This window comes from Betta splendens, chromosome 21, assembly GCF_900634795.4.
Source record: "Betta splendens chromosome 21, fBetSpl5.4, whole genome shotgun sequence".
Lineage (NCBI taxonomy): Eukaryota > Metazoa > Chordata > Actinopteri > Anabantiformes > Osphronemidae > Betta > Betta splendens.
Window position 1 is genome coordinate 11,200,968 of NC_040899.1, and position 24,168 is coordinate 11,225,135.

Consider the following 24,168-nt stretch of genomic DNA (forward strand, 5'->3'; position numbering starts at 1 on the left):
ATTCTTGCTTATAACAAGAAAGCCAGTGTAATGTGCCCGTTACCTATAAAAGCACAATGTAGCTAATAAAGTTATGCATTTATACTTATATTTCATTAAACGACTGTTTAATATATTGATGGACGAATATTGATCAGACAGTGTTTGCTGCGACTTTTGGTTGTCAGTCCTCCCTGTTTATCCTGCTGCCACCTGTTGGTGAGGACAGTCAGCTGATCCCTCATGAGCCTAAAAGCTGCAGAGAGGACACATCCGGTCATCATTATAATGCACCATAAACAATATATATGACAAGCAAAACTAATGACAATATATAGGTACAAAAATATGTATTTTTTTATTCAGGGACATTGTTATTTTACAATGGACACAGATATTACTATTACTCCTGAAATCAAGGACAACAACAACAACCATAACAAAAAAAAAATATTCAATGAAATGTTAATATTTTAACAATCTCATGTCACAATTTTTGTTGTTGTACAGTGCATTGTTCAGCTCATTTGAATTTGGCTAGCTGCACAGAAAGTGAGTCTGACGGCTAGAGAGAGGAAAAAGAAAACACTGATGTCTGCTGTCATTTCTAGCTTTTATCACTGCATTTTATCCGCACACGCGAGATTTATTATTGATTTCCTGGAGCAGCCCTGCAAGCTCTTGTTTCCACATTTGTGAATCAAGCTGGCAGATTTGATGTCACCTCGGGGAACGTTTTCACCCATGTTTCATTCACTTTGATGTCACGTTCATGTTTTATTCTCTCCCCGAATTGAAGTTACAAGGCGGATTTTGCCAGATTTCACCAACTGTGCCATTCAAAGTTTTAAACACTTCAGGTCAAATGTCTCAGGCGGAGGAAACAGAAAGATCTTATTTTTGTGGTTCAATTCTTTTGTAATTACTTTTTTTAAGAATTTTCAGAATTTAATACAAACTCACAACAAAAACATGACCACAAAATGCACAAGTGACAGTGGGTCAAAATCTAATGGCACATTTTAACCTGACAAAATAAAAGTCGTGTTGAGGTGCCAGAGTTTGTCAGCACCTCCATCTAGTGTTCTCACAGAGGAAGTCACTGTCGGCGTCTGCTGAAAATGGGACAGTGGAGCTCCCAGAGCTCATGTCGTGCACGCGTTTCACACCCGCTCTCTGACACAGACGCTCGACCTCAGGGGTTTTTCACTAAACATCTGGAGAAGACTGCGCCTCCTCTCCCGCTCCTTAATGAGGCACAGAGATGATTATTAGTGCATGGTTTAGAGGGAAACAGAGGGAGGAGATGAAGGGGGAGAAATTAGAGCTGAGTTGGGGAACTGTTTGCTTTTCCTGTAGAGTGAGAAGACACCTCAAGTGCTTTAGATCTAAAGACATTAAACGCTGGTATTAAAGTTTTACTGGTTTAGATGCCAGATACTTTTCAAAGAAACAGTCTGTTCTGGGGGGTACGTCTCAGAAAACCAAAAACCAGGTCAGTGGTGTGATGGCCTAGATCTGAGTCTCAGAGGGAGGAAATCCCTCAACGTCCAACACTTGACATCATTATCATTTAGCAGCTGCAGAATCCTGCCCCTGTATTGTTTTCTAATTAAAAGCTCTGTTTTATCCGTACACTGCAGCGCTGATGACGCAGGTGCAGGAGAAGGCTGAGGGCTCCTGATGATGATGATGGCACATTAGGCAGACTGCAGCATCAGGGCTTTCGTGTTGCAGTTTGCCCCGGAGAGTCACACACCTGCCTGGGACGACAGCCCCGGCGACCTGAGGACGATGAGGAAGATGATGATGATGATGATGGGAACAGTGGTGATGATGAGAGTGAACAAGATGCCACGTACTGTTGTGCAGAAAACAATACAGTCACGCAGGAATTTTGTGTTGTTTTAATAAGTGCCTTAAATACAAAAGTAGCTCTTATTTTTAATGGTTAAACTATAAATAAACAGTAACATACAGTATAAAATGAGATATTTTAGTACTTCTCTACTAGCGAATACGTGTTTAACATTTGTCGTTTTTGTCAAAACTTGCAAACTAGCCTACAGTATATTACCCACAATGCACCTACTGTAGGGAGTTATTAAGGAGTCAAAGTCAAATACACTCAGTGCAAAATGAGTTGGTCCATCATCAGAACCGTTTATCCTCAAAAGGGTCGTGTATATATATATACAGTATATATATAAATATATATATACTCGCTGTTTGTAGGAGACTTCACTAGAAGTCTCCACTTTAAATTAGGATGGTGTCTTGATGTATAATCCAGTTTAAATGAGACACTAAACAACGTGGTGGGATCATTTGCACTCTGCCACCACTGTGATGAGCAGTCATTTGTAAGTTAATGGAAATGGAATTCCTATGTTAAATCAAAGGCAAACAACAGTTAAAATAGCTTATTTTCTCAAACAAAAGCGCTGCGCACTCACCCCTTCATTATCTCAGCGGTCTTGTGTATTTGGCTTTAATTGTTCTAACCATTATTACACATTATTGCACGCTGGAAATGAGAGTTTTAATTGCGATGACTAGATAAATGAACGCGCCACATTAGCGGTGGCTCTGTCTGTCTCCACCCACGCTGTCTGGGTGTTAAAGTGACCAGTGGGTGCTCGGTTGCCTCGGAGTCGCCGCGCAGGCCTCGCTTAAAAAGCAGATAATTACTCGGTCCATCCTCCGGATTCTGGACGTGTAGAGATAATGGAAGGGGCCCAGGCCGCCCGGCAGAAGTTAATGAGACGATGGAGCCTCAAAGACAAGGTCATGGGGAAGGCGGGGAGTCCACTTTACACATGTGCCTTGGTTTTAGTCAAACTGGCAGAGATAGTTGTTCAGTAAAACAAAAGCTGGACATGGGTTACAATGTTAAATCGTTAAAATCAACTGCTAATTGGAAAAAAAAGAACCATATTTATTGTTTAATGTGAGTATTTTGTTTTTTAGGTTGTATGTGTGAAATTAGGCTCCTTTCCGTGTCACTTTGCTCCATTACTGCTCAGGGATGGAATTAAATGCTGGTTTAAACAATAACACATTTGCAAAGCATGCTCGTGTTATTTGTGTCTGTGTCTGTCTGGCAGAAGGCACAATGACCAACAGGAGAAGTCAAATGCAAGTCTGGTTTTATTCTGGGCTCCTAGATGAGAATTAGTATTTACCATATAAACCTTTACTAATATTAATCCAATAACTTTAATATTTGAAATGGCTACGTTGGATATGATACTAAACAAAGCCTCATTAGGCCACAGTTTGAATTACATCCTTTGACACATGTTAAAAATCCCTAATGTGGTCCTCAAAAGTCTACCATGTTTTTAATAAGCTTTCTCAATAGTTAATTTTGCACAATTCAACATAAAAATGTCCACAGTATTTACTGCATGGACAAATATAATGGATTGTTTATTATTTTTTTTATTATTCAATTCAACCCCTTTCACTTCCGTCTCCTTCTTCACAACTTTCCAAGCATAACTTCTCTGCGGAGCGAAGGACTCGTCCTCCATTGCCCTTCCAGTCGTAATGACTCGAATTCCCTCATGCTAATGGTGTCTGAGCCTCAGCCCCTGCTGGGACCACCAGCCTACTTCTTGTGGTCACAGCCTGGCCCCGGGGCGAGGAGGACCCCGGACTACTGGAGGGAGACGAGAGAGAGAGAGAGAGAGAGAGAGAGAGGGAGAGAGAGGGAGAGAGAGAGGGAGAGAAAGGGAGGACGAGGTTCTGCTTTGATGCATAGGAGCTACCCTTAGACAGATTGACCTCCTCAGGCAAAAACGACCTGTGGATAACGGAGGGTGTCATTGAACCGTGTGTGTGTGTGTGTGTGTGTGTGTGTGTGTGTGGGTGTGTTTCACAAAGTGTGACATACAGAATTGGTGCCAGCAGCGGATTTGAACAATAACACCTCACTGTTTGACCTTACTCACAAAAACTAACAGCGTGTATGCATGATTCATGTTACACACCTGCATTTAAATGCTAAATCTGTGTGTGTGTGTGTGTGTGTGTGGAGGGCTTTTCATGAGGTAAGGAAGGTTTGGGGGGGGGTGATGATGAGCAAACACTACAGGGGAGAATAATCTCTCATTACCCACAATCCCCTGATGTTCCAGTGCGCCAGTGAACACGACTCAATTCGTCCCACGGGCAGAAATGAGTGGAGTCACTCACTCGATTTATTAAAACATCCCAAACTCCCTGCCCTCTGTCTGCTGCGCTGCTGGCACCGTGCTCCACACCAGCCTGCGACTTCCACTCTCTCTGTTACCTGCTGTGGTTCCTCCATGTGTCTGAAAAACCATCCTGCACTAAGACTTTGTATGAGAATCAATCAAACTGTCATATCAGATAAATGTGAGGTCCTTGTTCAACTTTTTCACATTAAATTTCACGATTTTGTCAGTAAATTCACAATTGAATGAGCCCAGTGTCCACAATAAGACTACTGGTTCTGCAGTAGATATTGACAAAAATAAATATGAATTTCCTCAGCCTTGATAAAAATGCCGTAAATATCATCTTCTCCGTCCGTCCCAGCCTGTTTTATTTGTGCCACTGATCCTAATTTTATCCCCTGGTGCTCAGCGTGTCCGTCTTTTTATCTGTCTCTCTCCTCTGGGTGGAAGTGATGTAGCCATCTATCAGTCTGCGCCTCCCATCGCAGCCTCCCGTGTCTCTGTTTTAGCATACTAACATATTTCAGCCTAGTTAAATGTCAGGGACGAATGGAGCATATAATCATATTATGATATATTGTTTCTTCTTGGTAAATAAGGGAATAAATATGAAATACACAACCTGACAATGTCTAAAGTTTGTGAAAATTCTACTGCAAATGACAAAATGTGGGAGACCGTCTGTTTGTGTTGTGACAAAATTTGTATATAATGCAGAGTCTTAATTCTGCAATAAGCTTAATCATAAATGTGACATTTTCTGTTTGATTGACAGTTTATTAGAAAGACAAGTTTATGTTATTAAATGTTATTAATTGTACAAAACATCTCACTCTCAAAATCTCTAACTTGATTAGTTATTGTTTCGTTATCTACTGTAATGTGATATGTTCTGCTCTCTTCTGCTGGAAAAGTCCCCTCATGGACGTAACAGTTGGTTGTCTGATTTCCATGAATGGTTTTATCTGTGGAAAAAAAACAGTTGTTAGCAGAATGCAGCAGTGCCACAGTCATTGAGTGCAAGGATTTGTGCGATTTGTTGGATGATACCTTAAAGCTAAAAAAGCTGGATGTGCTTTATGGATGCGACTCCCACTGATTGTGCAGAGATCTCATTTCACACATGAACGTCTCCTTCAGCTGGGTTTGTGTGTGTGTGTGTCCACACACTCGGTGGTTAGTGTCTTAACATTACACGTCTGCTCGCCCCCGGCTAGATCACAGACTGGGGGGAAACGGGAGAGACGGATAGTTGGAGAAAGATGGAGGATGAAAGGGAGGAATCGGAACCAAAACACAAAAAAAAACTGCTTTTTGCATATTATTTTTTTGTGTTTTATATAATTGGATTTTTGTGCTTTTAATTAAGGTCATTAATGCTAACAATCACACAAGCAAAGAATCCTTATTAAAATCCTAATTTTTGCTCAAATCACCAATTATAAATGTGTTCTTCTGCAAAAAGAAAAAAAAGCATAAAACGTGCAGGCTTTGTGTCTGCAGGCCCTGTGGATGCCTTGGGCTAAATTTATCACCGGTGGGGCCCTCTGATGATGAGACCGTTTAGTGGGGGTCCCAGAAGTCCTCCACTGATTAGCGGCAAACATCTTCCCTAATAACCTTAACAAGAACAGTGCCTCAGGACGACGTGGTGGCGCTCACCCAGGTGAGTGCCCCCCCCCCCCCCCCCCCCCCACACACACACACACACACACACACACACACACACACACACACACACACACACACACACACACACACACACACACCTTGCAAATGGAGTAAAGTGCTAAAGGCTAACTATCCTCCTCTCCTTTTCTCCTTTTCCTCAAAGTCACCCCTCTCTGCACTTCTCCTGCCAGATCTTGGAATCTCTGACTATTTCTGGGATGGGACCCCTCCCTCGTGCCTCACATCGGCTGCCCCCACACCCAGCGCACATGCACCGACCTCGTCTACCGCACATGCACTAAATTGAGTTGGTTATGGTTCAGGAGTCCCGCCACTCAATATAAAGTTGCTCTCAGCAGCGGTATGAAATAAAAACACATGAATATATGAATAGATGCTGGAGAATGAATACACTGTCTTCTGGGGATAAAGGGACAATAAAAGATACCCAGTGCAGAATCTACAATGATGTGAGAAGCGGTAGGAGGTATTTTATGGACGACATCCCCTTTCATGGATTGTTTCCCTGCACCAATTTACATGTGTGTGTACTTTGTGTACTGTGACCAGCTCATAGTCTTTTACATGCTCAGATGCATCAAAGACTTGCATGCAGACATTTTGCCTACTTTTGAAGTTAACTTTAAAAGACAAAGGGAACCGACTGAGACATACTTAAGATTAGATTTAAGATAATGACGCAAAATTGACATGTCAGTGATGGCATTAATATTACTTTATATTTGTTTACACCGAATATCTGTTTAGTTTCGCCGCCGTTGTGCTACGTTCACATACTTTATGAAATTTTGCAACTTCTGGCGTCGCGTGGCTAATGTAGTATCATTAAATTACTAGGTTATTTTTCTTACGGATGTGAACTGAAAAGAAAAATACACTTTGTACTGAGGTGCATCCACGTTTGTTAGTCATTGTTCATGTTTCATTTTGAGGAACATAAATTTTATTTTTTTTTTGTAGCATTTTACGAGGTACTATGAAGGCAGCATGAGAGTCCCGCGGTGACGTCACTTATAGCCGTTGAGGCAGTCAGCTGAGGGAGGAACTCCGATAACAGAAAGTCAACCAGGAAGCCGAGGCTGCTAAACTCAGCCACTGCCCGGTTTGACAGCGAAACGGTGGCATCGACGTCCACAAACCACGCAGTGACTACATCAGCACAGGAGTTGTATTTGGTATTTTAGACTAAACACAACAGCGTCATGGCTTCCCTTTTCAAGAAGAAGACGGTCGACGGTAAGTTTGCCGTGTGTGTAAAACATGCTAACTTGTTTTTAGCCCTGTACACCGCCGTGCTGCTCCAGCTTAAATTAGCTCCCCACTTCACTGATCGCTAACTTGTTCGACCTGTTCTGGGTCTGGGTGAGTCACCAGTCACGCTGCTGAGTGGAGTCCGAAAAAGCAGCGTTGAGGCGCTGCCAAAACTTACCGTAGTTAGCTTCGGTGAATGTGGTGTTTAAGTACATTACGTGGTTGGGATATAACGTTAGTCTGGAAGTTGACTGGATTTGTCGCAGTTCCCCTTAACTGCTGAAGCTGTTTATTATTAGGTGACGTAGGTGAAGAACAAGATGATCCATGCGTTGCTATAGCAGAGCTAAGGTTAAACATCCCCATTCCAGTAATCTAACATCCGTGTAGCAGCTTTATCATGCTGTAACAGGCAGATATTAGCGCATCTGACGTCTATTCATTAAACGTTTGTATTTATATATTTCCATTTTACTGCTGTCCAGGTTGACCCAAGTGCTCCTCCACTTTAATTCTCTACCTTAGTTGGTGAATAACTGAACTAGGCTGTTATTCTACGTTTAAACACTGGTCAACACACCGTGAACCATGAAAGAAACTAACACTAGTGTTCATGTCATCTAATAAAAAAATTAACCTTGATGAGTATTGTACAAAAGATGTCAAAAATGTTCCATGCCTTCAATATAAATGATCAGCCTATACATTGAGACAGGTGATCAGTCTCACAAGGTAGAAATAAAAACCAGGCTATAAAAAGTAACAGGTATTTACTGGATTTCAAATTATGACTAGATAGATTTTAAGGGACACAAAGAGAGAGGGCAGTTTGGACTTCACCTCCTTTTCACATTCGTTTGGTTAATTATTTAAGACTAATAAACTGTGTTATCTAATTAAAAAAAAATAAAAATAAGATCTAAGAGTATAATAAACTAATAGTATAGTAAAGACAAATCTTTTCACAGCGCCGCCTCTGCCCTCCTACTCCTCCTATCATTGTCATTCCAGTTTCGCCCATGCCGATCATCTGCATACTGTACTTACTCTACTCTGCGTTGCCTCCACCTCTTCCAAGCCACGCTACAGTCAGGATGTGTCATCAGTGACATTTTGACGTCCCCCATCCTTTCGTTTCATCAAATTCCCAGATCTTATGTTGTCTGGGCATTTTTTTTGGTGGTTGAAGAGGTATCTGGTTATTTGACGAGTGGCGAGGGGGGGTTCGATCACACGTATTTGTAGGATGATATCCCTCCCACTTTGAAACGTTGGCGCCGCGTCAACTTCTACGTATACGTGCGTAGTTCCCACAAGTGGTCCAATCCACTGATTTGTACTGACCGAGCTTACAATGCCTTTCACTTTGGGTCTGTTTGGACAGTCATTCATTTATTAATATAAGTAAAATGTAATTTTTCCTTATTTTTACCACTTTAAACTCAATTTTTCTAAATTTCACATTATTTTGCTAAATCTTACCTTTAATCACTTAGGTTAATAAATATTTTACATTTTTTTTTTCTGTTAAAGTAATATTTTTATTTCCTTTTGGAAGTTATTTCTACTTGGAATTGAGGGGTAGGGAGAGAGTAGTGCATGCTGAAATCCTTGCAGTCAGGTTTTGCCTTGACCTCAATATTAAATGTGGTAATTCTTTAATAATTAAATTATTTTTGTATGTATTTACTTCTGAATCATTGTCTTTGTGTGTGTGTGTGCGCGTATGTGTGTATATATATATATATATATATATATATATATATATATATATATATATATATATATACACACACACACATATATACATACATACATACATACATACATACATACATACATATATATATATATATATATATATATATATATATATATATATATATATATATATATATATATATATATATATATATATATATATATATATATATATATATATATATAGCTAAGAATGATTGAATGTGTTCAGGCTAAAATTGAGTGTTCGAGCAATTTTGACCTCCAAAATATTGTTGATTTGTTCAGTGAAGTTGTGTGTGTGTGTGTGTGTGTGTGTGTGTGTGTGTGTGTGTGTGTGTGTGTGTGTGTGTGTGTGTGTGTCAGACACTGGGTCATACATTGGCTCACATGATATGTCACTTTGTGTGAGTGGTTTAGAGCTGACTCAAATTTGCAGCAGGCATTCAGAGTACTTCCACAGTTGCCAGTGTCTGTGTGCTTCTGATTACTCTGTGGTATTTTGTGTGTGCAAGTGGGCACTCCAAGGCAATGAATAGATGTTTTAGATGTCTTCCCTGCAGCTGACACAGACCCTGCCCTTTCTGTGTGCGAGGAAACGGAGTCTTTGCCAAACTGAAAATTAAGTCCTGGCTTAATTTTCCCTTGGTATTTCATCACTGCACCCATGGCATGCCGTTTATATTACAGGGCAAAGTCTAGTCTGACATTAAATCACACAGCAGAAGAAATTAAAAGACTGTCACATTCCTGCTGCTGAGCTCTGGTTGGCTCTGTCCACCAATGTCCACCTCTGATTATCTAGGTTATTTGAGCTGTGAAATGTCAGGTCTAGAGACCGGGAATATGGGAAACTGTAGTGCAATTGTGTTTTTTCTTGCTAGCTAGGCGTTAATGGACGGGTGTTTTGATTCTTTACGATAAACTGATCGTTTTCTTTCTCTCCACAGACATAATCAAGGAGCAGTCCAAGGAGCTGCGTGGCACTCAGAGACAGATCACCAGGGACAGAGCAGCGCTGGAGAAACAAGAGAAGCAAATGGTGAGGACACACACTCACACACACACACGCACACACACCAAAAGCGTCGGAAATCGGGAACAAATCATCTCTGTGTCTGCGTTTTTCATAGATTTCTACTTATTGCGTCAATGCTTCATTAATATCTCCCTGGTCTCTCAGCACACAAACAGCTAGAGATGCACTTTACATTTACTTCCTGCAAATTGGGATTCGGCCTGATTGGCTAATTGGACTGTAGAAGGAAAAAAAAGAATGATCTGCTGTGGGGACTGTGCTTCAGGCAATCCAGAGTAAGGTCTCACACACACATCAGATATGAGATTAGCCAGAATTCATAGACGAACATTTCCCCTCTCATTTCCCAAAGATGAAAGAAGCCGACTGTGTCCTTTCCCCTCTGTTGTATTAAGTAAATATCATACAGGACATAATTACTTCCCTGGGGAACCACATTTTTATTCCCCATTAATGTTTTCTGCTAATTAGTCCATTTTTTTAAGCTTTGTTGCATGTTCTGCATAAAAGATACTTTCACTAAGAATTGGAAATGGCCTATATTCTCAGTTCAACATGACTGTAGTTGCCCTTTAACATCTAAGCTTTCCTTACAAAAGTATAGTTTTTTGCCTACACTGTATTTTCACACGTGACCCAAAGCTTAGGACATCCGTGAAGATCAAAGCATTTCGAGGGCGAATTTCGTCATCTCGTTTTAGATACATTAAAGAAGTAAAAAGGTGAAACCAACAGAACAGACTGAATGTGACACTTAGTGCAGATTAGAAATCAGCAGAATTTTGTCTGTTCTTAAAACAACTTCAGTTTTTTTCCTACCAGACAAACACTGACTTGTGCACCACGTTCCTTCAGAAGAGAGCACAAGCTATCCTTCACCCTCCTCTATCGCTCTCTTTCTTTTCTTACAGGGCAGTAAATAAGACATTATCTGCTTCACATCAGCGGAAGTCCCGATGGCGGCATCTGTTCCCTATTAATGCATTCATAGTTTTTCAGATGACGGTACAGGTGACATTATTATTGTCATCATGTGCCTTTTTCCTCAGACAGCTCTGCTTTTTTTCTCTCTCCGTGGCATTAATCTTATATTTTCCCTTCAGAAGCAGGAGGATACTGACTAAGAGTGATGCACCTGCGTGTGTGTGCGCGTGGATGCGTGTGCGCAGCAGACAGCCAGAGCTGAGTGGGGAGTGTCTATTGCTTTTGCGCCTAAAACATTAATTATTGATTGTTATTTCCTGAACAGGATGCTTATAACACACACACATACACACAAGGAAGTAAACAAGACGTACTGGAGCTGTTCCATGGGAGTGCTGATAGGCCTGGCTAGCTTACTGTAACCTGGAGCTCTACTATTGTCTCCTGGGATCCCCACAGATACTTGTGCCCACACAGAATCCCTGTGGGCATCAGTGTACTATCTGATGTTTACCAAAGCTAAATGCATGCATTTGTTTGCCAGTGAGTAACATTTGATCCAGATGACTGTACTATGTCTATATTTGCAAACAAACGGTCTACTGGGAGAATTGTGGATACGGTTGTTCATTGATACAGTGTTTGGAAGCATGTAAACTCATTTCTAGTGTAATTTGTGTAGAAGAGTGATCAGTGTCATATCAAATAAAACAGCTGTTGATCAGTAGACTGGCAGAATGGACCAATTCATTACTAAATGATGAATGTCTGAAAGGCTCCATTCTGCCATCATCCTGATATATAATACTTATTTTTACTGTTGCACAGATTAATTAACGATTCAGTAAAATAGTTGCTCTGTCAGCGCCTTCTCAAATCTCAATCTTCTGTCTGATCCTCTCTCAGGAGGCAGAGATCAAGAAAATGGCAAAGAGTGGTAACCGGGAGGCCTGCAAGATCCTGGCCAAGCAGCTGGTCCAGCTCAGGAAGCAGAAGAACCGCACATACGCCGTCAGCTCTAAGGTCACCTCTATGTCCACGCAGACGAAGGTCATGAACTCCCAGATGAAGATGGCTGGTGCCATGTCCACCACAGCCAAGGTGAGACTTTGAAGCCCATTCTTTAGCAGATTTAAGTGCAAGGTGTTAAAATGCTGCTTAATATTTTGAGACTGGGCAGGTATAGATTGACTTCTTACTTGTATCAATATTTTATTGTTATAAATAAAGTAATAATGCAGGATTTATTCTTGTTTCAAGCCAAGTCTTGTAGCGTTGTTGTAATGAGGTGTGAAAGGTAATAATTGGCCAGAAGCAACATCCTTTAGAGTCAGACTTGATAAACACAGACAGGTCAAACATAATTAGGATTCAGTTTAATGGTGTGTGTGTGTGTTTGTGTGTTCAGAGTTAATTATTTATATATTTATAGTTATTATTTAAGTTAATTTATACACTGAAAAGCATCATTGGCCCTTTTTTATAGGAATAAAAATGTTGCAGCTTCTGTTTAGTTTAGTCAGTGACTGATGTCTTCCTCCCATTATATTGAAAGCTGCTTGGTGTGATTTGGAGCAGTGTGTCAGCTACAACAAAGAGGAGACAGGGATACAGTTTGTCATTTGTGTCAGGCCCAGTAGTGAAAGTAGGACGTGTTTGTGCTGATCCTTTTAAAGTTCTTAAAGTTAGTTACAGGGCAAAAATTTGCAGACACAAGTCTAATTAGGTTGTTTGTGTGATCAGGAGAAATGTGTTGCTTCTCGTCAACACCGGAAATAATCCTCCAACTTAATTTTCTGACTTTTGTTATCTACAGACAATGCAAGCAGTCAATAAAAAAATGGATCCTCAGAAGACGCTGAAGACAATGCAAGATTTCCAAAAGGAGAACATGAAAATGGGCATGACTGAAGACATGAGTAAGAACACCGCACGCACGCACGCACGCACGCACGCACGCACGCACGCACGCACGCACGCACGCACGCACGCACGCACGCACGCACGCACGCACACACACACACACACACACACACACACACACACACACACACACACACACACACACACACACACACACACACACACACACACACACACATTGTGGTATGGTATTTTGCTCGCGGAAATCAGGAGGATGTATGTTAATAATACACACAGTCATGTGTGAAGAGGGAAAGACAATTCTAAAAGGATTGTTAATTCAAGTCAGTAGTTAGATTCAACATATCGTGTAATAAATGCCAACAAACATCAGTGAACATCACTGTTTGCCTGGCTTTTAATTAATCCTTTTCTCACCTGCCCCTGTTTCATTGTCTGTCTGTTCAGTTAATGACACTTTGGACGAGATCTTCGATGAGTCTGGGGATGAAGAGGAATCGCAGGACATTGTGAACCAGGTTCTGGATGAGATTGGCATTGAGATTACAGGAAAAGTAAGTAATAAGATTTTATGTGTCTTACATACATTAGCTTCAAGCCTTAGGAGGTAGTTGCATCCATAGTCTGACTGCAGGGAGAAAGGAAATAGTTTCCATTTTACTACACGTTTTACAGATGTAATATGACTTCATGAAGAGCTTTTGCAGCAACATAAAGTAAACAGCTTTCATTTGACTGTTAAACTGTATTCCAGCTGCCACGTGGTGGGGCTAGCCCTCAGCTCTTTCAGCTCTCTAGCCTGTACTCTGTGTTAACTGCCTGTCTGACCATCTGCTGCGTGTCTGGCTCCCCCTGGGGGCTCCATGAGTTATTACCCCCCATAAAACAATGTACAAGCTCACAAATTGTCCAATAAACAAGCCTTTATAAGATAGCTGGAGAGAACAAACAGGCAGGTTTGATTAAAACCCTGCAGCGTTCTTAAAAGAGCAAAACAAAGACTTTTTCAAACAAAACTCTTAAAATGTATACAACAGATCAAAGCAGCATAACCAAATAAGCAAACAAATCCATGATTATTTTATATATTTAATGGAATATTTTTTTAACGAGTGCAGGTGATGATAATAGTTTCAGTAATTGCATTCATTATATGGAGTAAAAAGTTTTCTAACTGCAGTTGTGATGAATTCAAAGTGGGATTTTGTAGTTTGCTCTGGGCAGCCGACAGATGCCCACAGCAGTCAGTCTCAGACGTACTAAACTCTGTGACTGTGTGTGTGTGTGAAGTTTGACTCGAGTCTTCTTGCTAATAACATTTCTCTGGCCATGTGTCCTTCCAGATGGTGAAAGCTCCAGCTGCAGGAAAGAGCGTCCCCGGTGCCGCTGCCTCCTCCAAACAAGCCACCATCTCCGACGACGAGATCGAGAGACAGCTCCGAGCCCTGGGAGTGGACTAGTTGTCCTCTCTGTATTAACGTTCACGTTACAACCCGGTGCAACATTAATACCAGTTGATAAAGACTCTGTTAGACATTGGTTGTGTCATGGTTCAGATGCTACAGTTGAAACCTCGGTACACACACAAACACACATCAGGATCTAATCATATTAGCACATTCATATTCTTGAGCTCTTTGGCTGGTTGCCTTACAGATAACAAGGACAAGAAATTTGATTTATTTATGCGATAATAATATTTATTAGAGTTGCCACAGCCTGAAGGTTGACCGGTTATAGATGCTTGAGCTATGGAACCGCATACACTGGTGTTTACTTCATCTCGTCTTTCTAAGGGCTACCGTGTATACGTGACTTGGATTCAGCATTCAATGCTTTGGCCACATTGGATTTAGTCCTGAATATGTATCCATCAGCTTATATGTGACTGAACATTTAAAAGGACGGTCTGCAACTTTAGGAATAATTAAGATCTTCAAGGTTTGGAATGAGCAGATGGAACTTAAATTGCTTTCCTTCAAAGCGTTCTTCCTAAAACATTCTTTAAACAACTCTTTTTCTTTATTTCCTTTACTTTGTGGGTAAAATGCTATTTTGGGGTATCAGACGTTGCCTATGTAGTTACTAGACAAGAGACAAGACAGGTCAAGGCATCATTACACACCATGGGTCAACCAGCTGATCATCATGATTAAGTGACAGAGGCAGAAATATGCATGTGAAATGTGACTGACCCGAACGCCTGGGGGTTATTTGCATGAGATGAAGACACATGTTGAGCAGAGGACACACTGGTTGGCATTTAATTATCACCGCTGATGCTGTACAGCTTAGTAGACTGATGAAGAAGTGTCAAACTGTATCGGACGGGCTTGAATCGATTGTGTAATCAAATCATTACTTTGAGCTACTTGGTTGTTTGCTCTCCGATCGTGTATCGGACGTAGGAATTTCCCAATGATTGCAGGATGACGCGGGTCCTGCAGTCCCTCTTCTCCTTCAGCTGCTGTGCAGTTACTGTCCTATGCCGTTTGAAGCTGCCTCACTCACACGGATGCATGCAAACAAACACTACACTAATAAAGTCTTGTGTTTCCTTGAATGACACTGTGATCCCAGCAACAGCTGATCCCTCTGTACAGTCCAGTGCTGATGCTGCAAGCTTTACAATCACATGTCTGTTTCTACATTATTGGCTGTTTCTAAAATAAATTCTAATATTTAATTTTTGCACGTATCTAACATGTATAATTCATAACCCATGGACTTTTGTAAATCATCATTACCTCTTCCCTTTTGACAGTCTTTTGTGAATTTGGGCAGAAACCTTGTTTCACCAGGTCATTGTTTGAGTGCAGTTCCATAGTTAGGAAATGTCCAATTTCTTTAAAGATGTATATAATGCTCATCTTTGTTTCCTTCTTAGTCTCTGTAAATTGACTCTGTGAGGAGTTTATGGCTTTTATAAGGAATAAAGTTTCTTCAGGTACAATTTATTGACATCGTTTTTTCATTTAAAAGCCTAACTATTCATTATATATTTTTTTAATTTAGAGTTTATATATATATATATATATATATATATATATATATATATATATATATATATTTATTTATTTATTTATTTATTTATTTATTTATTTATTTATTTATTTATTTATTTATTTATTTATTTAATTAACCTTTCTTCAATGACCATCCATCTCCATTTATTACTATATATAACAAATGGCCGAGCTCCATTCTACACACTTGAGGTCAAAGGTTTGCTGGTACAGGATGTCCCTGTTCACAAGGGGTTACGCATTCTGAAGAGCGACATTTATTCATGCATTTAGTCAGTAATGATGCATCATGGATGGTAGTGAACTTGATTAAAACAAAATAATGAAGCGCCGATGGTACTGTATAAATATGGAAATGTAACGACAAACACAGGTAGAAGCAGAACCTGAACCCATGCAGTAGCTGTGCTTTTTCACTTTCAGTTCTTCTGCTGCATTAATGTCCCTCGACAACACTCGACAGACACAGCTGTGCATGAATCACAGTGGAAACAACTTTTTCCTCTCCAGCTTCATTTACGGCTCCCTAGAGACGCTCGGGAGAATTGCACAGTTCCTACTCCCTCCCCTAATGTATGCGTTCACAGAGCAGCATAATGATATCAGTATAAATGAGAGATGGCGCATGCAGGTCTTCATAAAATGCAGTTTATTGTTTGCAAGATAGAGATGGGATGGTTTACATTTCTGTGGCTAGAAACCAAGTTAATCTTTAAACAAGGGCAACATTTGTTGTTAGCCTCCATTTCTTTCTTTATTATTTTAAACCTATTTATTTGTAACTGTTAATTGTCTGTTCCTGCATTATATTACACAATTTCTCTCATCAGTGAACGAGGCCCAGTGTTTCCCATCCGTCATCCCAAGCAGGTCAGCGTTGGGAGTGGCCGATGTTCTTCTTTTCATGACACGTTGTTAAGGCAGCATCAACAGAAGCATAGCATCAGTTTGACAAATGAAATCGATCTTCCAACAGGGAAAACGGCAGAAGTCGCATTTGTCTGTTCACCAAGTGTGTCAAAAAGTTTCACACATCCCTGACGGCGAGCATAGATCAAAGACACAGTAAGTAGATCAACATAAAGTATTGCATTAAAAATAAATAGGTCGTGTAAAAGACTTAATACTTAAATATATTACTGTTTTGACTACAGTTAAATTATAAATTATAGTTACAGGCTTTGAAAGGGAGACTCCAACTGTGGTCACAAACACATTAACATATATAAATACAACACTGACACAGACAGTTAATGACACCATGGTTGGTAGAAAGGCACAGAGCTGCACTCGTTTGCTGTTTGCTGAATTCCTCCTTGACTTTGACACTTAAGTTACTTTAAAATGAGAATGCCTCTATGACACGTGGAGATGAAATACTGTTTGAAACGTATTTAAAAATACAGAACCGGCACTGAGGAATACGTGTGCAAATTATTCCTGATAGACCTTAGATCCTTACTTTTAGCTGTGGTCACAAAAGCTCCATCATTGGACCCATTCACAATCTTAACTTACGTCATTGCCCTCTGGGTTTTACTCATCTGTGCCATGCAGTTGGGGCTCAGTTTGCTCAGGCAGGAGCTGAGGTTGAGGCTGGTTTTGACCCGTTTCTCCCTTTGACGCCTGTTGCAGAACCACACTCTGACCACCTCCTTCTCCAGGTGAAGGCCCTTGGCTATCCGGGCGATTTCCTGGGACGACGGCTTGCTCTTCTCCACGAAGCTGCGCTCCAGGGCCTCTTTAGCTCCCAGGCTGACAGAAAGGACAGAGGGACTTGAAACTGGCTGAGAGCAAACATGATTGCTTGCTGTGTTTTGTCCTAGTAGGTACCTGATAGTTGTTCTTCTTTTCCTCTTTCGCTCATTCATTCCTATTTTGTCACTGTACAAGGCTGCGGGACGTAGCAAGAACATATATTGTTATTTTATTGGCAGGAATCAATGTCACCCTTTAATAAATGATCACAGCTGTCAGAATGTTTTTCCACCAGGTTTCTCAGACCTCCCCTCCCTCCAAGGGAACAACATAAATCTGATGATCAGCAGCACGAAAGAGAAGCAAGAATTACGAGTCGTTTGACCCGTTTACTCAAATGATATAATGTGTGAAAACGGTTGAGGAGCCGGAACCGCTCGCAGGTCACAAGGAGGTATTTCTTTCATTTTAGGAGATCCTAAAGCACAAAGGGGTTGACGTGGATGCGCGTGACTCACCGCCTGCCAGCTCGGCCTCGTCCAGCCACTTAGCCAGGATGGCCTTGAGTTTGCAGGCGTTCTTAAAGCTCAGCTGCAGGTTTTCGAAGCGGCAGATCGTGGTCTGGCTGAACTCTGAGCCGTGCACTGCAGCGAGGGCCTCGCCTACGTTCGTCTGGGTGTAACCTGCGGGTCGCAGCCAAGCGGGAAATGGGAACGCTTCATTAAAGAGCATTGACGTTCCTTTGACGCCATCCCAAACGGAGCCGCGCTCACCGAGTTTGATCCTCCGTATCTTGAAGTCGTTGGCGAACATCTCCAGCTCCCGGATCTGCGGCGAGTCCATGGAGGGGGCGTCCTCAGGGTCCCGCACGCTCTTCCTCTGGGCGTCGGCCTTGGGCTCGCCGACACCCGGGCCCGCGGGGACCTCGTCGGTGGAGAGGAGGGCCGAGGGCAGCGTGGAGAACCCGTGGCTCAACGCGCAGGAGCCGCTGCTTAGACCGTGATCCGGGAACTTGTACAAGCAAGGGGCGAGAGAGCCTGGGGGGAGAGAGGGGGACAGGGCTGAAAAAACAGGACAGGAGGATGCTGAGGCGACTCCATTCACAGAAGACTTGGCGGGTCTGACAAAGCGTGTGGTAATAACACTGTGATAATCATCTTCTCACCTTGAAGAGTAGGTTTTCAGTTCTCTCTTGAGGCGAACATGTGACTAAATGCTGCATATAGGCTGTAATTTATGAAGCCATGTTCTCATTTCTTGCTGGAATCCTCTTATCCTTGGCTTTATTGTGGCCACACAAAGCTCAGCTCACTTCTTATCCACAACTCTTCATCTAATATATGGTTTCAACATTCTTTAACTACCGCAGTCACTTTAATGGCTGAGATGCCTTTAGTGAGTTCTAGATGCTAAATGAGTTGCAGCCATTGCTTCTCTGTTCTGCTGTGTAAAAACCAACGTGCATTGATTCCTATGAATGCTAATATTTGTGTGACAACATGAGGCCAGGCAAGAGGACGGGTTCTCTTTAGTCCGACGCTTTGCAGAAGCTGGATCTGTAGTGAACAATGCAACACTCCCCTCTTGTGTTAGTGGGGTTGCAGTGCAAACAGTGACGCAGTCAAAGATCAGGGGACAATAGAGATGAGGAAGTATTTCAGTTTGTGGTGTAAACCAGCTCAATTATTTATTTTTTCCTATGTTAAAGTTACAGTATTTATCTGCTGAGAGCTACAGTGTTTTTGTATTGTTTGCACAAAGTTGACCTGAAGGTCATAACGGGAGTATTGATAGATTCTAAATGTGATATTCTGACACTGTTGTGTTAATTACATATCAGTTAATCAATATTTATGTTTTATCTCTCACTGAACCTCCTTGCTTTACCCACAGCCAACAATGGCTGAGGTCCGACTCGTAGCACACGTCACCTGTCTTGCTTGAACCTGTGATAACAAAGCAGGCGACGCGTTAAAGGGAACTGTCTCAATATTATCTGACAACAGCAGGGTGTGAGTCACTGTGATCTCTCTGTAGTACTACAGCCCTCTCCGTGCTGAGCGAGTGGCTTTCCAACGAAAATGAGGCTGTCATTGACCCGCTGCATTGTTCAGAGGAATCCATGCGCCCGCTGAGGAGCGAGGTGGCAGATTTAACACCTCGGCTGCATGCGCCCGTGGCTCTCTGTGCTGAAGGTGTCAGGGAGATCTCTGCCTCCGAGAATAGCTGGCGCAGGTGTAACATCGTCAACCGGACAGCGTGTGCAAACATCTCACTGCTGATGCGCTTCCACTGTAGATACATATGTCAGGCAGTAAACACTGTTAGCATTAGCATCTAAAGAGAGACCAGGGAGCCTATTGAATGGAGGCTGACACAAACTTTGTGTCTCCTGGAAAACTGTCCGGTTCCAACTGAGGATTCGAGTCTCCCCCCACCTGAGGGGAGACTCGAATCCTGGCGAGGTTTGAGGAGATAGGACACAAGCTGAAAAAAATGCTGACTTGACTCTGTAATTAAAACTGGAAGGCCTTCGTGAAAGTGGGGGTCCACAAAGCAGAACCTTTCACATTACACTTGGGCATTTGATCCATTGCTAATATTTAAAAAAATAGATTGGTAGAGCATTAAAAATGAAAGGGCCAATTTCTTCTTTGACCTCAGCTCTCATAATTACGTTTCTGTTTGAAGCCATTAACTGTTTCTGCCCTCTCCTCTCCAGTATCTTCACGCCGAGGCCTTAAACAATCCTCCCCCCTTATGTCCCTCCTTCACTATTCTTTTGTAACTCTCCACACAAAGAGCGGATCTCGCACAAGTTGACTCTTTGACAGAACAGAAACTGAATTAATTATGGTGACAAATGATCTCTTGATGATAGTAAATGTGGGGCCCCAGTTTCATTTTAATCCTAATGTATTTCAGCCCAGCCTTTGACACTGCAGACGGCGCCGTTTTATTAAACCCTGTGCAGGAGTGGCTCCGCGCCGACGCTCGAGTGCGTTTCCAGCAGAACGGCGTAAAGAGGCAATTTTAATTCATCGGAAAATGTTAATTGTTCTGTGCCGTCAGGGTTACAGCTGTTTGATTTCATTGGAGTCCATAGACGCTCCTACTTGGTTCTACCACTAAACTGTAACAGCCAGCTTTTCTATTCTATGCTCATTGGATATACCCAGATGTTTGTTCAAGTCTGTCTACAAAAACAGCAGCATCATCAAGTGGTAAAACACCACAAAGCTGAGAGACGGGGAGAAAACAAAGTCATTTAGCCTTCACAGATAGAGCTCAGTGTGCTCGGTAATGATTGGAACTTCAAAGCTATTTGCGAGAAGGAGGGAAGCTGCAATCCTTTGTGTCGGCGCTTAAAGATACAGAGACAGAACGTTGGTCTCGAATTCATTTCGGTTTCATAGTGTTAGATGTGTTTAAAAAACAGAAATCCAACCGCTGTGCAGTTAATTGAGGTTGTTGGCCAATGAGGTTCAAATTAAAGTGCTGGACTCATTTAAAGCTCAATTAAACCCGGTAGCATTTACATTATCAGGCAGCGTTCCCTCACGTTACTGTACCTTTGACTCCACATCTAAACAGTTCAGGAGACGTCTGAGCGCAGCTACTTATGTAATCGTGCCTCTGTTCCTTCTTCATTACTTGACAAATACCGTCAACTGGGAGGAGTTTGATCATTAGTAGAACAAATGGGGAATAAACAAATGGTGGGTGCACCTGCAAACCCAGATAGGAAATAATGGAGTGTGTCATGTGTCTGTCTGATCGTTACCTTGCAATGAATTGGCGCCGCTCACCATGTTGGGGTGAGGGACGCCACAGGTCTGCAGGATACGAGTCTGAGAGATACTGGCAGAGAGCATCTCCTGGGCTGCAGCGCGAGAGAGAGAGAGAGAGAGAGAGAGAGAGTGGGGCCCGTTGTCAGCAGAATGATAATCATCAGCGCTTCATCACTTCATCAGCATGTTGCTGAGCGGTCGGTTTCGCCTTTATTAGTTGTGCTCACCTGCCATCATGCCGTAGGTGGCCTGCTGGTTGCTGTAATGGCAGGGGGTGACGGGGTAGTGCAGGTTCGGGGGGCTGTTGCCGAGAGCGTTGCCGAGGGAGGAGGTGGCGAGGTGCATGTGGGAACGCTTGGAGGTCTGACCCAGGGACAGCCCGGATGACACTGATGGAGACAAACGTGAGGCAAATCAGGCAACGTCAGCACATCAAGGAGTAGGTTTGAGGATCTGAGTGATGTAGACGATGAAAATGCTAAAACTAGTGGCAAAAAGAGGCCAAATATAACATTATTATAACAATTATATTGTTAAAATGTCTAATGTGAACAAGCCTCTGTGTTAACATAACATTGTCAGTTTCAGTAAAAACCCAGTTGAAACAATATGTTCTTATCTGATCAGAAATAGAGTATAACATTAATCATTGTGTCCAGCTTCAGTGTTATCACATCAGACCGATATAGAAGAAGATAAGACTGGTGGCAGCGAAGGCCTGGGTTTGAATGTTCCTCCAGGTATCTCCAGCTTCCTCTCACAGAACAGAATCATGTTATTGGTAACTCTAAACTCCCAGGCAACCTGTATATGCTGATTTAAACACAGGACACAGAGTCTACGTGTTATATGTAGTATATAGTAAAAAAAACAGGTTTGGTCAGCAGGGTCCCCCCCAAAGCCCATGCAAAACCTTCATTTAGCCTCCTGCCATACAATCATATTGTATGGCTAATGTTCTGCATGATCTAATACAGTTTATTCTAAGCAACAACAACCAGCAGGCACCAAAACCCCCAGGAAGTTTTTTCCCCTCACAATCCTCCATCACGAAAAAAGCCCGTGGGGAGTTTGTCATAAAGATAACATACCCTCAAAGCAATTACCCACCGAGTAGAAACAGCTGGGCCAAACCAGCTGATTAGATGCATTTACATAATTCGGATCAGATTTGAATAAATGTATTTCTCTATTTAATTCAGCCTCCCCACCGTCTGAGTACACAACTGTGCCTTGGTGAGGAGGCTTCGTGGCTCATTATAGGAGTTCGGGATCAACTTATGAGCGCTCGTGGGACACGTCGCCCCCTGAGCTGGACTTCAATAACGCGTGGGTCCCGGTGGGACGCGCTCACCTACGCTTACCTGCAGACACCATGCCGTGGGCGTGGGAGGAGGCGGGCAGGCAGTCGCTGCCGGGGCCGTGGTGCATGAGGATGGGCAGCGCCGGGTCTCCGGTCAGGGAGGTGAAGGTGTCGGCGCTGAACGCCTGGCACGCCATCGTCTCCGGCCTCCGGTCCGAGCGCTAACGTCGCCTTAGAAGTGGTCCCTCCCAGTGATTCGCTGTCCTCCCGTGTTTTACTTGCCTCCCATTGTGACTCTACTCATTCTTCTTCTACTCTGGTTACTTCTTGTATGTGTTTTCCCACATTGCCCTTTTCCCTCTGCCTTCGTATCTTCTCTCACCTTTACCGTCGTCGCCTTTCTCCCCGGCTCAGTCGAGCATGTTGCTCTTTTAAGTCGCTCGGGACCATATGCAGAGCGAGGCCTGCGATCGGTTACTGCTTTTTTTTTTCTCCTTCTTCAAAGAAAAAATGGATGTCAGCGCCTCAGCCAGAACGGTTCACGGTTTTTGGCGCAGCTCTACCCTCAGACTAAGACTCTCGAATGATGAATAGTTATGTGCTCCGGGTTGAAGTTGCTGGCATTCAAAAAAAGATGTCTCTCATCACGGCCTCTACATATTGCGCCCTCCTGTCTGTTTTCTATTACACATGAAGGTGAGCCTGTGTCTGCCTCAGCATTTCGCCACCCTTGTCTTCTGCAGGTATTTATATCCCACCCACCTACAACTGACCACCCCTCTCCGGACCCACAAGGCCCCTATTCCCTATCAAGCTGTTCTCCGCCACCTACCAATCCCATGCCAGCGCTGTTATTACTTGTGTTTGTCTTTTCATTCTGCTCCCAAATCCAGGATTAGGCTACAGAGCGGCTGGGAAACCCGATCTCTTCCTCCCGCCTCGCTATCTGTCCTTTTTGCCCGTTCACAGGATTGCGTTGTGGTCAAAGGGGGGGGGGGGGGGGGGGGGGGGGGGGGGGGGGGGGTTGTTAAAGCAAAACCTTGGGTTAGTTGAAACACATGGTTAAGCTGGAAGCCTCTCAAACCAATCATTCCGATTTTCTTCTACTTTACTACAACGTTGGAAAAATGCAGCTTGATAAAACCCAGCTCTGACGGACGCCGAGGTGCCGTCCGGGAGCCATTCATTCGAGCCGACTGCTATTTGTTGGATTGGCACGGCTTGACCTGGAGGTGCGGATCGCCGCCTCTTAGCCCGTAAACACAGGCTCCTGTCGCATTACCTCTGAGTGAGTGGAAGGAAAAGGTTGCCATTGTTTTTGCGCGGCGTCCGCATTGTGCTGGAAGTGGAGAGCTGCGGGGAAAGACAATAGGTCTCATCTGGGAGGATGGAGGTTAATCTAAAGAGCGTGGCTGCCATGTGCACTCTGTTGTGTCTGTCTGTGCTTGTGTTTATCCTGGGCTCCGCATCACTATTGTGGATGTGTTGATGTAGGTGGGCAGCAGGTGGAAAATAGCTTGTGGGTGGCAGGCACGATTCAACATGCGCGAGCCCACAGTGGAAATTTGGACAGGGTGAACTTACTGTACTGCAGGTCCTCGGACCAAATTCCCTCAGAATGAATTTTCAGCTGAAA

The 24,168-nt window shown here is 42.8% G+C and overlaps 2 protein-coding genes and 1 long non-coding RNA gene across 6 annotated transcripts; 1 reads left to right on the forward strand and 2 right to left on the reverse strand.

Annotated features, from left to right (window-relative positions):
- Positions 1-128: 128 nt before the first annotated feature.
- Positions 129-8,732, reverse strand: LOC121201922 (uncharacterized). Of its 2 annotated transcripts, none has more exons than XR_005897118.2 (3): positions 5,235-5,861; positions 1,616-5,149; positions 129-1,226 (listed from the first exon to the last, which is right to left on the reverse strand). It is a non-coding gene; the product is annotated as an uncharacterized LOC121201922 (long non-coding RNA). The 2 variants fall into 2 exon arrangements; XR_005897117.2 differs by lacking the exon at positions 129-1,226 and adding an exon at positions 8,175-8,732 and having other exon boundaries at positions 3,112-5,149; positions 5,235-5,409.
- On the forward strand, positions 6,832-15,667 carry chmp2ba (charged multivesicular body protein 2Ba). Its single transcript, XM_029136979.3, has 6 exons — positions 6,832-7,112; positions 9,818-9,909; positions 11,737-11,931; positions 12,647-12,749; positions 13,162-13,268; positions 14,058-15,667. The coding sequence occupies exons 1-6, from the start codon at positions 7,079-7,081 to the stop codon at positions 14,172-14,174; spliced, it is 648 nt and encodes a 215-aa protein (XP_028992812.1). The 5' UTR covers positions 6,832-7,078; the 3' UTR covers positions 14,175-15,667.
- A 705-nt stretch (positions 15,668-16,372) lies between these two features.
- pou1f1 (POU class 1 homeobox 1) lies at positions 16,373-23,437 on the reverse strand. Of its 3 annotated transcripts, XM_029137873.3 has the most exons (7): positions 22,594-23,434; positions 21,457-21,618; positions 21,223-21,321; positions 18,212-18,475; positions 17,957-18,121; positions 17,574-17,634; positions 16,373-17,495 (listed from the first exon to the last, which is right to left on the reverse strand). In XM_029137873.3, exons 1-7 carry the CDS (start codon positions 22,727-22,729, stop codon positions 17,255-17,257), a joined length of 1,128 nt encoding a protein of 375 aa, XP_028993706.1. In that variant the 5' UTR covers positions 22,730-23,434; the 3' UTR covers positions 16,373-17,254. The 3 variants fall into 3 exon arrangements, with proteins under 3 accessions (XP_028993706.1, XP_028993705.1, XP_055361209.1); XM_029137872.3 differs by having other exon boundaries at positions 17,957-18,475; positions 22,594-23,437; XM_055505234.1 differs by having other exon boundaries at positions 17,957-18,475; positions 22,584-22,723.
- Positions 23,438-24,168: the final 731 nt, after the last annotated feature.